Raw genomic sequence first — 15,610 nt, forward strand, 5'->3', positions numbered from 1 at the left:
CTAGCAGTCTTTTTTATATGCATTATATTCGCATAAATAAATAACGACGGTAAAGTTATATTCTATTCTCTTTAAATAATGGTTTACAGCTGTCCATTTTTCAAGTATAGCGCATCCACAGTTGTACTCCCCTGTAGGTGTGCATGATGGTCAAGAGAAGAGGAGAATAATGTACCATTACTTTTCAGGCCGTATTCATGTCTGTTTTAAAGATGTTCATCTGGATGTGAAGAATTCATAAGACGAGCACCACACTCCCAACTCTTGTGGAATCAGCTCCAGTGGTGAATATCAGCTAAAGGGTGCTAATAACCAAGAAGTTGATGCGCCAAAACAAAAACAAAAAAATAACGTAGACATTTCCTATGATTATTGTCTTTATCCGAAGGGATTCGCCTGCAGATTAGTGACGGTACAGAGTACACGTTCGCAAATCACCTAAGGATCCTATTCATTGTTGCTCTGTCCAAACGGGCAGACTCAAGTTTAACAGGTCTTTGTGAGCTCAAACCACCCTTCAACCTTCAACATACTTCCTGCTGTCCCATCAAAATCTTGGATAAATAAAACCTTGGATATAATAGTCTCTGAGCATCCTGAGCATAAAGAGGAAGCAATCTTGACCCTCGTTTGTTACTCTCCTGGTGCAAGATCAGGGGGTCTTCGATTGTTATAGTACGACTCCCTAAAGTTTTGTACAATCATTAGGGCAATGCTTCGGCTACAATATCATAAAGATGCAATGATATCCGAATAAATTCTGCCTACCTCTAATATTAGGCACTCTCTTTCCACATGAGAGAGACGGTGTTAAACTCAAGTGAATCTAGAAATCGCCAGAGACATTACTTTTCATCCTAACCAAACGATAAATAAAAAGATCTAGGTGTAATCAAGTTTTGCAAATCTTAGATAAACAGTTCTCTTCAGAAGATGGCTTAAACTTTTAAAAATTTGTGTCTCTTTTTTTTCCCCCAAGTCTCTGTTTAAAAATAGTCACCAGATAAAGAAAGTAATCGTGAAGAACTTGTTCATCTTGAGTCTCAAAGAATCGAAAGTAAATAAAGGTATAACAATAATCTTATCATTTATTTTTTTCAGAGCGGCAGAGACAAAGTCTAAAGAGAGTTAATAAGGAGATAGAAGTATTATTAAACAAAATATTTGTTTCCAATTGTTAATTATACAAGAAAACCAAAAACAAAAAATCAAACAAATCAACAATCTTTTATCAAAATGATAAAGTACTCGAAGCAGATTAAAGCTACCCGATAAGACAGTTGTATAAGAAGTGATTGTCAAAAAATAGCAGGAAAAAGCGTAAAGTTAAAAAACACTACATTGATAATTTTTTTTCTCTTATTCTATATAAGATAATATTCCCAAATTTTCTTTATAATATAGGGCAACTTCTCCTTTATAACTATATTTTTTTTTGCAACAACCCAGACCTAATAGATTTCGGGAAGAAAGTGCCTGAAAATGAGCAAAAACAGCATTTTCAAAAATTGTTGTGAAGAACGTAGCACCTAAACGCGCGTACCGAGTTTTACAAATGAGGGGTTCATTCGATTTGGAATTTTATGTGGATGTGTCTTTTGGGGGTCTCGGCGCTGTAAATTGAATGGGAGAGGAGTTAGCCCCCATGTATGTGAGGCCCTCTCTAAAATTATTATATTACTAATAACTCCTGGACCCTTACAACAAGATTGAAGAGCCAAATCCAAGCGATGGAGATGCGCTATTTGAGAAAAGTTATAGGGAAGACTAGAAGAGATAGAGTTAGAAATGCAACAGTAAGAAGAGTCTTGGGTGTACAACCGGCCATAGAGAGAATTACAGCAAACCAACTCCGCTGGTATGGCCACGTAACAAGAATGATGGAGGACCGAGTGGCGAAAACTGTATATGAGGCCAGATTGGAGGGAAGAAGACGTCGAGGCCGTCCTAGAAGAACATGGGAGGAGGAAGTGAGGGCTGGTCTGACATCCAGAGGAATTGAATGGGAAAGAAGGAAGGAACTAGCCAGCGACAGAGCCGAATGGAAGAAATTATGCAAGGCCCCTACACTGCTGACGCGGTAGAAGGGGAATAGATTATGATGATGATGATGACTAGGGAACGGATTCGTATGTACTTACATATTTTTTTTCTAGCAATTTACAGACGTTTTTCAACTAGAAGTATTCATACTGACACTTTTTAAGCCGTTTGAGTCTACTTTTATTTCACATATTTCCACATATTTGGATGTTATCGCATATTTATACATATTTGATTAAAACAAATAAATATTTCTACATATTTAATCAAAATATGTACATATTTTTTTCATATTTTTCATTTTGGGTATATTTTCATAATTGGGAGGTGGTTGATAGGAACTGTGAACCACAGACTGTAGGGCTGTGAATCACAGTGGGTACAATGGTTATTGTAATTTACACAGAATGCTGCTAAACAGTGACGGCCACTTGTTAGTTCTTTGAAGTTGTCTGACGTTGTCTGTTCTTTCAGCTCGTTCGTTGAAGTGTCCAATTCATTTCGTTCGGTCACTTAGTGTATTCTTTTTTGGGTGAAATGCCACGAACATCGGCCTCAAACAAACAACTGGTTGCTAAATATCTTCGCGAGTTTCCAGCAGAACTTTTTCGAAGTGATGGAGACATTTTGTACTGCACAGCTTGTGACAAGCGCGTTTCTTGCTCTCAACGTTCCCAAGTCACCCAACATATTGCCACCGGATCGCACGTAGAGAATAAAAACAGAAAGAAAGAGAGGACGTCCTATCAAGCCTTCCTTACATCTCCATCATCAAGTAAGTCTACTCTGAGTACAGATCTGTGTCGGGCTTTGGTTAGAGCAGATATCCCTTTCCACAAACTTAAAAATCCTCATTTCAAAGGATTCTTAGAGAACCTATATTGAGAAAAAAATGCCTGACGAGAGCACTCTGCGGAAAAACTACCTGGAAGATATCTATAAAGATACACTAACCAAAATTCGAGAACATATCAAAGATGGACCGATTTGGGTGTCAATTGATGAAACCACTGACGCTGAGGGCAGGTATATTGCCAATGCAGTTATTGGAAAACTTGTCAGTGATGCTGATATGGATTCAAAGCCATTCCTTTTGAACTGTGAGGTTCTCGAAAAATGCAATCATTCCACCATTTCACGATTCTTCGATGCCTCAATGCATATCCTATGGCCCAGTGGAGTTTTGAACGATAAAATTCTTTTGTTTCTCTCTGATGCTGCCCCCAACATGGTCAAGGCTGGGCAATCTATTCAGGTACTTTATCCTAAGATAATTCATGTGACGTGTATTGCTGATGCCTTGCATCGAGTAGCGGAAATTGTCCGATCTTTGTTCAGTGACGTAGATTCCTTAATTTCCTCGGTTAAAAAAGTGTTCTTAAAAGCACCAAGTCGCATTAAAATGCTAAAAAATCTCTATCCAGACTTGTGCCTTCCACCAGAACCAATATTGACAAGATGGGGTACTTGGCTGGAAGCAGCCCAGTATTACTATGAAAACTACAATAAAATCAAGAATGTCCTTTCACATCTCGAAGACGTAACGATAAATACAGCCAAGTCTTTATTCGAGAAACCTAATTTAAGGAACGACCTTGCATTCATTTCTGACAATTGCGTATTTCTTGCACAAGCCATTACCCAACTTAGTCCCAAAATGTTCGACTGACATAAAACGTGTCCATCGTTAAAAAAGTCATCGAAAAGGTGGAAGGAATACCTGGGAGTAAGGGAGATCTGATCAGATCAAAACTGGTAGAAGTACTGAGCAAGAACAAGGGGTGGGAGACCATCTTCCAGATTTCTGATATTATCAGTGGAACAGAAGTCACCTCAGAACATCGTGTATCATTTACAACCAACGAGATAACTTCTTTCAGCAAGGCACCTATAACATCTGTAGATGTTGAACGATCTTTTAGTCGTTACAAGACCATCTTACGCCCAGATCGTCGTCACTTTACGTTCCATTTGAAATTTCAAGTGGTTGCAAACAATTTCGAAGAGTGAAGTTTTCAAAATTGAAAATTTAACACATCTTTTATAAATAGTAAAAATGTTCTTTGTTGTATAAATCATTATAACTTGCAAAAACAAATAATTTTGTTCCTAATAAATTATTATAAATTGTAAAAATGTTCTTATCTTGTATAAATAATTATAACTTGCCCCCCCCCAAAAAAAATTCCATTTTAATAAAAAAAAAATGTCCATTTTACTTAAATATTCCAGAAAATATTTTAAGAAAATCACATATTTTCCACATAATTGACGAAAATAAACGCATATTTTAATTAAATATTTGGCATTTTTAAATACATAAAAATCCGTTTCTTTGATGACTAATAACTCTATAAATCTTAGCCTGACTTTAATAAAATTTGGCAGAATGAATGGGTTAGAGCACCTCTAACGTAACATTAAGTGCCGTTCTGCTCTTACACCTACTAGCAGGAAGTATTGAAATCGTTTCAAATTATCAACGCGTGAATCGATTTTCATGAAGTGTCATAGCTTAGTCCGACTTTTATAAAATTTAGCACAAAGAAGTGGTTAAAAGTGCCATCTTGCTCTTACACTTGCTAAAAAGAAATGCTGCAATCGTTCAAATTATCGTCAATGAATTGTCATTCGATTCAAAATTTAATAAGGATGCAGCTTTTGTTAGATAGCTTTTCTACATAAAATATTTCTTTTTAACTTTTAAATTGTATGCATCGTTAATTGTGCCTTTCTGTTTCTAAAGTTCCTGACCGGTTTCGAATGTTCATCAATTAGTTGTGGGTAGAGAATTTGTCTTTCACTATGTTTTTTATTAACTAAATTTGTTGACTGACTCGATTTAATTTTTTCCCTAAAGACTATCATTTCATACAGAATATTGACCTTTAATTTGTTGCTTAAAGTTATTAATTTAGTTCAGGACCTCGCCCGATAGTTTGATTATGGGAGTAGTAAGAGAGTTAGTTATCTGCTCGAAATGCGATGGGAAAAAAGAGCTCCTGTCAGATAATGATATAACTTTGTAATTACAACTTTCACAGACATTTTATTCTAGTTAATTTTACTTTCTCCATTTTACATTTGCTTTATCCTTCAGTGATTTCTACCATAAATTTATAAACTTAATTAAATAAAATCTCGAGAAAACGCTTCTTCGATACAAATTTTCTTCAATTTTCAATATTACTAGCAAGCAGGTTTTCCATGAGGACTTTTCACCAGAAATTCACGTTTAGTGGTCTCCTGAACTTGAATGTGTTGTATTTTTTTTTTTTTTATTAAAAAAAGATCTTTCTGAGTGTGAGTAAGTTGCCGATGTATACATTTAAGAATGACGAAAGTTGAGCACTTTTAGTACGTTGCTGTGGTGTTGATGATAGTATCTGCTGAAGAAATATGGAAGTCGTACTACATAAGGTAAAAGTACGTATCGATATACGAGCGCTAAAGCACGTAACATTGATAAAACTGATTAACGTTATCACCACACCTTTGTGCGGCTTTAATAACAGTACCCAGACAGGCATTGAGTTTGCGTCCGACATGTCCGGCCGTTCCCGGTAAAATGAATATTTGCAATTATTTTTGGATATTTTTTTAAATCACGCAGTATTTAATTAAGGCTAACAATATCAACTAATAAGTTGCATTAATTTTTATTATCACTGAACGGATTAAAATGATAAACAAAAATATTGCTGCGATAACAGTTCTCGGTTTACTGCTAAAGCAATCAATAAGATTTTTTTTTTGTATATATTTGTAAATTGTTTTAGTGATTCTGCATTCCAGTTTCCAAAAATTTCAATATATAAACCTTTTTTTAAACCTAAATACAATTAGTCTAACCGAACTCTACAAGTGAAATCAACAAATTACTTTTATGTTTATGAAAATATTATAAATATATAATTAAAATATTATTTGAATACCTGAAAATTAAAGGTAAAAATGAAGTGCTCCACTCCAATTAGTGAGGGTTTATAAAAAAAAAAAAAGGTATCAAGCTCGTGAGATATCACTGTGTGTATAAAAGTGCCTTCATCACGACGAATGTACAAATGCGCTGGTCTGTCCCCAATCTCAGACTGCCTATATGTCCCATGGTCAACACAATTCGACAACAAAATAATTATAGATAGTTTACATTTAAGATTAGTTTAGTTTGGTTTAGGTACCGCCAGTGATTCTGCGGCAAGTGTTCAACCATAATTTAACCACCAGAAACCCATTTTGACGATTATAGTAAGACCACATATTCTATTTTCCTTTTTAATCCCATAATCCAATAAATATTATGTCCTTAAATTCGTACTTAAGACAGGCCAGTTTTCCTGGATTATACCGCTATAATTGACATTATTTAAACAACTTCGGATACTGAAGAATTCAGACAAAGTATGAAGTAAAACTAACTAAAAAAACAAGAATAGCTGAACGTTTAGACGGATTGCAAAGCAGAGCTCTAGTCTCCAGACTTTCCTCCGCCTATTTTTAGTTGGTCTAGAACGAGCCTGAAAAAAATAGGCATAATTCACTTTTTTAAATTTTTTGGCTTCTGAGGAATCTTGAGTTTTGGTTAGTCAGAAATTAGAATTCTTTATGCCATAATACCAAAAAAATGCCCGAGAGATCAGGATTTCTGGATCTTCACAACTTCATCATGAAGTCTAAGCCATTATTCACAATTCAAAAGTTATAAACTATGTAACAAGTAGGTTTGGCTTGTACAAACAAGATATTTAGACTTTAAAAAAACAATTACAGACTTTAAAAAAAACAATTGTAAAAAGCGGACAGGGAATTTGAGTGGTTAGAAGCACTGTCCGCCAAGATAAGTTGGTACTGAGTACTCGATTCGGTACTCGATTGGAACGTCGGAATTTAACCCTTTTAGTACCGGCGAAAAGAACGTGCCTAAGCGAACAATACCGGGCCGAATCGGCGAATTTGCAGAAGTTTGCGAAAATGCTCGTAAAAACGAAAGTAGACGTGATATTTACAAAATATAAAAAGCAGCATATTCGGAAATAAAGGGAGAATAAAACGATACGAATTGTGTTTCATTATTTGTTGAAAATCATAAGAATAACATGAACATAAGACTTAACAAAAATCGTACAAAAGTGATTTCTCTTTTTCAAATGGTAATTGCACATAAAAAAAAGTCATCATTTGGTCATAGCTCTATATACATCTTTTAGTATAATGTATAGACATTATTATTGTCAATAATTCGCACTAATTCTACGTCATCCATGTTCGTAACAGGGTATAATTTTTTCAAAAAGGTATCAACAAAACTGACAAAATTTTCTACTGCTAATTGTGTCTCTATGAAAACTTTGACGGTTTTTGAATACTGACTGCACGTTAGAAGGATCAAGAAAGACTGAAAAAGATTTTAGGCTTGCCGAGTCGATGCACGCATGCCACTTGAATACTCCGATAACTATCATAAACATCATAAAGATTGCGATTACGGTCCAGAGAAACTATCCCGTGTCGACGAATATCCGAGGGATATCCCGGGTCCCGTTTCTATCTTATCACTCTAACATATACAGACCCGCGGCACTAATCAGCATAAAATATTGTAGAGAGAGCGGAAACGGGCGAGGACGGCCGTACGCCGAAACGGGGGACCCGCTAGTATAGCCCGAGTCAGTGTGACCTGCGAGCCGGAAGTTCGTCACGGTCGTCCTGGTGTCAACCTGGTTGAGAGAGAGACTATTCTTAGTTGCTATTAATACGTATGTGTGTAAAGAGTTTTCGTTTATTTGTAATAAAGTTTCGTTTCGTTTACGTTGGTTTCCTTCCGTACCTTCCCCCTCCCTACAATATAACAAAAAGTTAAATCTAATAACCATTTTTTCACTTGTGTTGCATCGAATATGAACCATTTTAACATTTTATAAAGTTATTTTGAAACACAGACCTCTTGTGATGAGTACAATAAGGCCCCAACGGAGGCGCAACGATATATCGTCGTTGGTATTTTTGGCAAGTGCACCGAACGACGATATATCGTCGTTCGGTACTAAAAGGGTTAATTAAATAATTATCATAAGAACAATATGGATTTATACTGTTCATCTGTTATCGTCCAAATTGTCTAATCGGAGATTAAGTGAAATGCTAGCCGATAAAATGTAAATTACTTCAATTTGTTCAATTTAAAAGAAAGCAAATTACTCAAGGATGTAAATATATTTTTCAATATTCAAAATTCGTCACCTTCAATCCTCAAAAAATACATCGAATTAAGCTTGATGCAATATTAATTAATAAAATATAATTTCTATTTATTTATTTATTTGTAAGAGTTATAAAAATACTAGAACTGGTTTGGAATTGAAGGAAAAATGAAAGTGTCCAGAACTTGCGAAATGTTACTATGTATTCAAACTGCAGCAATGACAACATTGTAACCATTTTACGCTTAGCAACATTAAAAATAAACATTGGGAATAGTTCATTTCTGTATAAGTTTTTATAATTTTTTTAATTATCATTATGCCATTTATTATTATTTTTAAAAATTATAATATTTTAGTCAAGCGACTTAATAATTTTTTTAGATATAAGTGATACCTTTTCAATTAATCGATTTCTACGATGGTGGGGGCGTGTGGTTCGCTAGAGGCGAGAGATTTATAATATGAATTTAGACGTAAGACGGTATTTATTCACTACATTACATGGAGATATGCACTTTATTAACTTACATTGACAGAGCATTAATTGTATTATGATTAGAGAGAGTATGAATAAAGCAAATTGTATGATTAATGAAGAAATGCGAGATGATGTCTTCTTCCTCAAGAGATGCTTCTCGAAATAAAGCGCTTACTATGAGTACAATCAATCAGTGCCATCTGCGAACCGCGGAACAAATTGAATTAAAAAACAAGTTAATTGAATTATCATCTTTTTTAATAATTTCTTTTAAATAACTCTAATTAGTGGGTACCACAATGGGTCCTCTGGGTCGTTTTATGGCCAACCCAGGGCAGAATCTACAATTTAATAAAGTTCACTAAAGTGACACTAGAATTAAACTAGTAAGATGTGCGCTTCTTATCTCCGAAAATGCTGGAAGGAAGCCAAAATACTAGTTGGTGGACTCCAAGGCTATTAAGCGGTTATCAAAACTGGTGAGGAAACATGCACATGTGCACAAATGCACTTGTAGAATGCTGCGAAAAGTAGCAACCCTTGGTTTAATTCATGAACGTTCAGGCTCCTTTTTATTCGAAATTCAAGATGACAATCAATTCTGTTTTTGTACGTTGAATTATAATAAAAAATACTAATCGAAGCGATGCTTTTTTTTCGAAAAATATTTTGGATAGGCTCAAGGCTTTGAGGGGAACTTTACTACAATAAGAGATGTTATAGATAGAATATTCATTAATAATAAAATATTTTTACCAATAATTCGATTTAACGGAAAACGTGAACAGGCAAATAGTCAAATGTGTAGGCAAATATTCTCAAAAAGTTGATAAAATTAATTGAAAAAGTTTGGGTAATTACGAGTATTTACTTATCTGGGAAGGGGCATTCTCCCTCACAAGCCCTCCCTTCCCAGAGAGTTCTGGGACGCTTTGGCCAGTTGATTCAGGACGGATTTGGATATTTACAGCCAATTGCTTGTTTTATCCATAAATATGAATCCTCCAGTAATGAAAAAAAAGGAAATTATTAGATATTAAAGCAAAGTTATTGTTTAAAAGAATTAAAGTGAATTGATTAATTAGAAGTCATCCTGGTAAAGATTCCACTTATGATGAGAGCAAATTTTGAAGTAAATTTAGTCCAGATATAATGAACGCAGTAAAATACATGCCTAAAACCTTGAACTTATACAGCTAACGACCTTTCACTTTCCTCTACAACGGTGTTCTTTATACAATTATTACAGATTCACCTCTACCACTTTCTTTAAAAACATACTTTCATTTTCATATCTTTCTATATTTACAAGGTGAAACATTTTTAAGATTAAAATATCTAAATATTTCCAACATTTAAAAAAAATATCATGAAATATTAAATAAGCACTTTCACATTTATATATTTACATTCCGACGGCACAAATCGCGATAAGTAGTAAATTATATTATTGGATATATGATTCTAATAGAAAAGTTAAAAGTTCGGTGGTTTACGTTAACTTGTAGTTTTTGACGAACAACCCTTATACATCTGTCCTACCGGACAGTTTTAAGTAGTAGTAGTAATCGCCTATTTTTTCAGGCGGAATATAACCTGCAAGTTCCGATTAAGTGTCATGAACGGGGCCGGAAGCTCATACTTTACTATACAAAAATTTTTCTAACAAATAAAAAGTCATACGCGGGTTACGAGCTGTGGATCTCACACTTACAAAGCCACGCGCTCTTGATCCGCCCATAACCATTGCCATAACAAGTCCATTATTTCTCTTTGAGATTTCGTAACCCAATTTATTTAAGGCATGGTGGGGTCAGCACGTCAGCAATTTTTGTTAGTTGGTGGAATTGCATATTTGAAGATGCATCTCCTTGTAGGAAGCCCTTTAGATTGCTAGTTCTAGGCATTTCGCTTTTTAGTTCATATAAAGTTATTGATGGTGTTGTTTTCTCTTGTTTTTGTTAATCTCTTCTGGTTCAACATGCCAAATGTCTCCTGCCGCAGTCTAGCGATTGTACGTCACCAAACCTCTTTCTGACACAGTCTGCTCTAAGTCAACCAACTGTACATTGTAAATAACAAAGGCTTATATTGGTTCTAGCTAGGTAAAAACTCGCCTTTTTACAATATCCAGGCTTACTCATTACTCATCAGTCATTTTTGAGTATTATCATCACCTATAGTCTCCAAGTGCCCAGAGGCTTCATATCGCCAACAAACAGCGGTGTAATATGATGGGGTTTAAGAGGCGTTTCCTCTACTCAGATTCACATACTTTAGAGTTGTTTTCTGACCTGTCGTATCTTATAGGAAGACTTGGACATTGGCGTGTCCTAATGAACAATAGTTATCAGCGGGTCCACTAGGAGATGTGCCGTTTGCCTTGACAGCTGTGACTTGCAAGACTGACCACTACACTTAATTCGGTGTGACCTTAACAACTTCATCCCGATGTTGTGGACCTGATTTCAGAAATCCATGAAGGACTTGAAGAGGGAGCTGATTTAATGAAAAAGAAGAACATAATAGATAAGGAGGTCCATACTTAAGTTAGCTGAAAAAATGTAGTGATGGTGGTAGGTCTGATATCGAAGATGTGTAGATGCTCATACAAACGTTTGTAGATTGCTTGTTCCAAAAGTAATTTAAGAAGGATGGCAAAACTATGTAATAAAAAATGCTATATGCATGATACAAAATAAGAAATAGAATGGTGTTACCCAGGAAGCCGAATAGACTAGATTTGTAGTCCTTAAGCGTTCAAGTTGAGCTCTCGTTTCGGAGTGTGAGCGCAAAAGTTTGATAATAGTGATTTCCAAAGAGTTCTGATTAATGTGTAGAAAGGAAAATTCACTATACGCACAAAGGGAAAGGCTTAAAACGTGATTAAATATTTAAAAATAGTGATTGAAATCTCAATTTCTTTCACTGTAACTTACAACAATAATACGCCCATTATTTCGCGTTAGCAGAAAAAAGGAATTTACTTATTAACAAAGTTGTTTTGAGCGTTACCTAATGTTTGTGGTTTATTGCATTGAATTGCCAACAACTACAAGTTGTTGTTTTTTGCATTTGCTTTCGCCATTCAGCCAGTGGTGACATTTACTTGTATAACTTTGTAAAATCCATAATATGAATAATTGACTTTCCAAAATCTATCAATACCACCTACTTTATCATCTTAAAATCAATTAACAACACAGGAGTCCTTGCCATATTTATAGTTATCCGGTGGCCGCATTCAATTTTCCTGCCTTCATGATCTCGTTATCGTGAACGTGTTTTTCTAGGGACTTGTATTAAAAATAATTTATAAGCGAAAACTACAAGTTATTTATCAGGAATTAGTGTTGCTTAAAATTTTAAGAATCGCTAAAAGTAATGAATGGAAAGCTTTTTGCAAATTAAGAAACCTAAAACTGTCGAATAACTCTAGTCTAGGCTGCCTAGATCTTGACTTTGCCACCATAAGTGCTGCTAAAAGCAAAGCGTGGGAGACCAGAGTTTAGGCTTGCCTATCCGTTGATTGTGCCCAGTTTGAACAGATTCTTAAAAAAAAAAATAACGTAATTTTGACAATAAAGTGAAATTAATTTTTCATATTTTAAATTACCATAACTTTTGAAAAACATAACCGATTTCAAATTTTTTTTTTTTTTGGAGCCCAAATGCTATAAAAATATGGAAAAAAAAATATAACGTTCCATTTGAAAAAACAAAGTTGGATGCTCTATCTCGAGACACAGGGGATTAAAAAAATGGGTCAATCACTGAAAATAAACTAGACTAAAAATGATTAAATACGTGTATTTTATTTTTTCGAAATTTCCCGCCGTCTAAAAAAAAAAGTAGGTGGAGCATATAACTCTGGACACCCTGTATCTTGAGGAACAAATAGGTTTAATAACAAAAGCAAAATAAGGATCGTCTAATAAACTTCTTCACGTTCATTGCCAAAACAAGGAAAAATTATTAATTTCTCTTCCTAGAAGTTCCCTGTTCGATAATGAACAGTGTTGTCTGCCTTTAACTAAGGAACACTATCCTAAAGGAGAGGTAATGACTGAAGAAGACTTGATGCATTAGGTGTGTTGATGCAGGTGACTAACTTGACTTTAAACTACACTTGACTATAAGTATATATTCTGCAATATAAATTGTTGATCATATTTTTACTATAACTTCGCTTTCGAGGCGCCTTAATGCAATAAATAAAGACATACCTTAAGTTTAAAAAATAGTATTTTTTTTTAGAAATCAAAATAAAGATATCGCGAGTATGTCATAGCTAACTCACGTGGGCGTACCCTTCGCGACACGCTATGTAATACTTCATACACCTACCTCTCCTTCTTTAAAACTTACTGGCCGACATCACCTACTAAACAGCCAGATATCCTTGACTCTTTCTTCACTTTCTAGACTACTTCCATACACTTAAAGCTTCATACAATTTTAGTTCTTTCGTCCAGTAATCTTCGTCACGTCCATTCATCCAGACGACGTATCCACCCTCTCACCAAACAGTGATCCTCTGATTGAAAAAACAGTGAGTCCACAGCCTCTAGCAACAACACTTACTATCTCTTTAGCTATGGTTCATCAAATGGTGGATAAATTTTAATGTCAAAATCTGCCAAAACATAATGTTCTCCTTTTTTTCTTTTTTTCCTTTTCATTTTTTGGCTTGTGACATATTATCATACAGCCACGTTCTTCCTTCGACAAACCATAAGCCCACCTGTACATCTATATCAGATTGTGCTTCTCTGCGTAGCTACAGTACCATATCTTGGACTTTAAACTGTCAAAAAAACTGACGTAGAATTCGCCCATAAGGCGCAAAATAGTGAAACTCACAATTTTTCGCTTGCCAGCCCTACTAGAATATCGATTAAAACTAACTATAAACAATATTGTACTGACTTACAACGCATTCATGAAAACGATCTGGACTGTAACTATGTGGGTCAGTCAATCATTCTAAAATCGCCTCCAATTTCTACAGCCCAAAATCCTCCTCCAGAGAACCACAGCTGCCTACTATGCAACAGAATCGTTCATAATGACCTAAAAGTCCATTCATCAAGGATTTCAATCGATCTAGCTTTAAAAAATGTCATTCATAACTCTATTGACATCCCAATCCTCTATTATATCGCCTTCTCCCCTGTATCCTTCCAGCCAATTATATTCACCAACTGAAGCGGCCCTAGCACGCGATTTCCTTGATGATAGAGTATTGAATGATAGCGTAAGGATTGAATTTAGGGCCATCACTCTAAAATTCCCCTCTCACATCACTCTTGAAGACACTATTTACAGTAGCAGAAGATCTGCTCTTGCAGAAGTAAATTTTAATTAAATAAAAGACAATGATTTAATTTTGACAAAATAATATTAAACTATTTTATTTTACTATCAGTTTGGTTTACTTTTATTTTCCTTCTCGAGGAATGGTATATAGCATTAGGTTCCACACATATTGCCGACTTTTACTGGTGAATAAGGCACCAATAAGTCTCTTGTGGCTGCGGTGCCATGGGGTACAGGTCCTCTCCGTTTCCTAATCTAATCTACTGGTGAATAAGCATGAAACATACGCTCTGCTTCTCAACAAGGGAAATAACAATGTCAGTAAATTTGATATAAAATATTTATCGAGAGAAATGACGTCATTTACATTTGGTACATGTTTGTTAACAACGAGGAAAAACAGTATTAATCGTCGACATATGTCAATGTGGAGTCAACAATACCAGCATGGACTGCCTGCCTGTGTCAACACAAGAACAAAGCAAGGCTGACCCTAACCTACAAATATCACAATCACAAACGCATCCTGTTAATTTGAAGGACATGGAGTTCTGAAGCTATGTACTAAATGCCATACAAATATCACAACATATTCTATTAATTTTAAGGACACTGAATTCTAAAACTCATTGTGTACACAATTCCAATTTGTTTGAATAAAGAAAATTTTATAGATTTTATTAAATAATCTCTTTTGGGCCTTAGGTGATTCAAAAAACTAATACACATTAAATTATTTTTCCTACTAATTATGAAATTTAAGGAGCATTTACCGTAAAATAACTAATTTGATGTCAAATTGAGTTGATCCTTTTTTATTTGTATTAAAATTGAGAAAACATAAATATAACACTTCTTTGAAGTAGTTTAAAAATTATCGTTAAAATACTCAAAAATAATTACTAAATTAAAATAATTGTGTTAACAAATAAAATAGATATAAATACCAAACCTGTATATTTCCAAAAGTCTGAAAAGCTGTGAACACAAACATAAACCCAAAGCCCAAAAGAACAACATTAAAAAGTCGTTTGTCAAACATTACTAAAGCTACGACACTACTACTTCTGACGACAAGTCTTAATGAACTAACTGGATTTCAGTTTACTATCAGAATAAATAGTATGATAGAGTAATTTCTTATTTGCGCATGCTCCACTAGTATCGAATACTATCAGCGAAGTAGGAGGCAGATATGTATATTTTTGGCACTATAAATGTAATCATTCCAATGAAGCATTCAGATAACTAACTGATAATTGCCTGCTATTAGACTAGTTCTCAATGCACTACTTTTATCGCCTATTTTTTTTCGCGACTCTAAAAAGAAGTTTTTATCATAAATATTACCTCATAGTGTGCATGTGTATATAAAATAACCCACATAGCAAACGAGAGCACTTCAGTCGAACGGATTTAAAGCATCAAATACGGATTAAATTAGACTCCAAGCGAACAAAACATGAGAAAAATCAAATTAAGCAAATCCTATCAGAATAAGAAATTTCTAAGTAGTGTACAGAGTGGTAGTAAAATTTTTCTTAAGTAGCCGATAACCTGCTTTATA

At 34.6% G+C, this 15,610-nt stretch overlaps 1 protein-coding gene across 1 annotated transcript in view; it reads right to left on the bottom strand.

Moving 5' to 3' along the window:
• LOC141449474 (UNC93-like protein MFSD11) overlaps positions 1-15,154 on the bottom strand; it is a 51,732-nt gene extending 36,578 nt beyond the window's left edge. The window contains exon 1 of the mRNA XM_074118963.1: positions 14,996-15,154. Within this exon, the coding sequence (XP_073975064.1) occupies positions 14,996-15,085 (90 nt within the window). The 5' untranslated portion in view covers positions 15,086-15,154. The remainder of the gene's footprint in view (positions 1-14,995) is intronic.
• Positions 15,155-15,610: the final 456 nt, after the last annotated feature.

This window comes from Rhodnius prolixus, unplaced genomic scaffold (genome assembly GCF_049639745.1).
Source record: "Rhodnius prolixus isolate KJV_2025 unplaced genomic scaffold, Rpr scaffold_2, whole genome shotgun sequence".
Lineage (NCBI taxonomy): Eukaryota > Metazoa > Arthropoda > Insecta > Hemiptera > Reduviidae > Rhodnius > Rhodnius prolixus.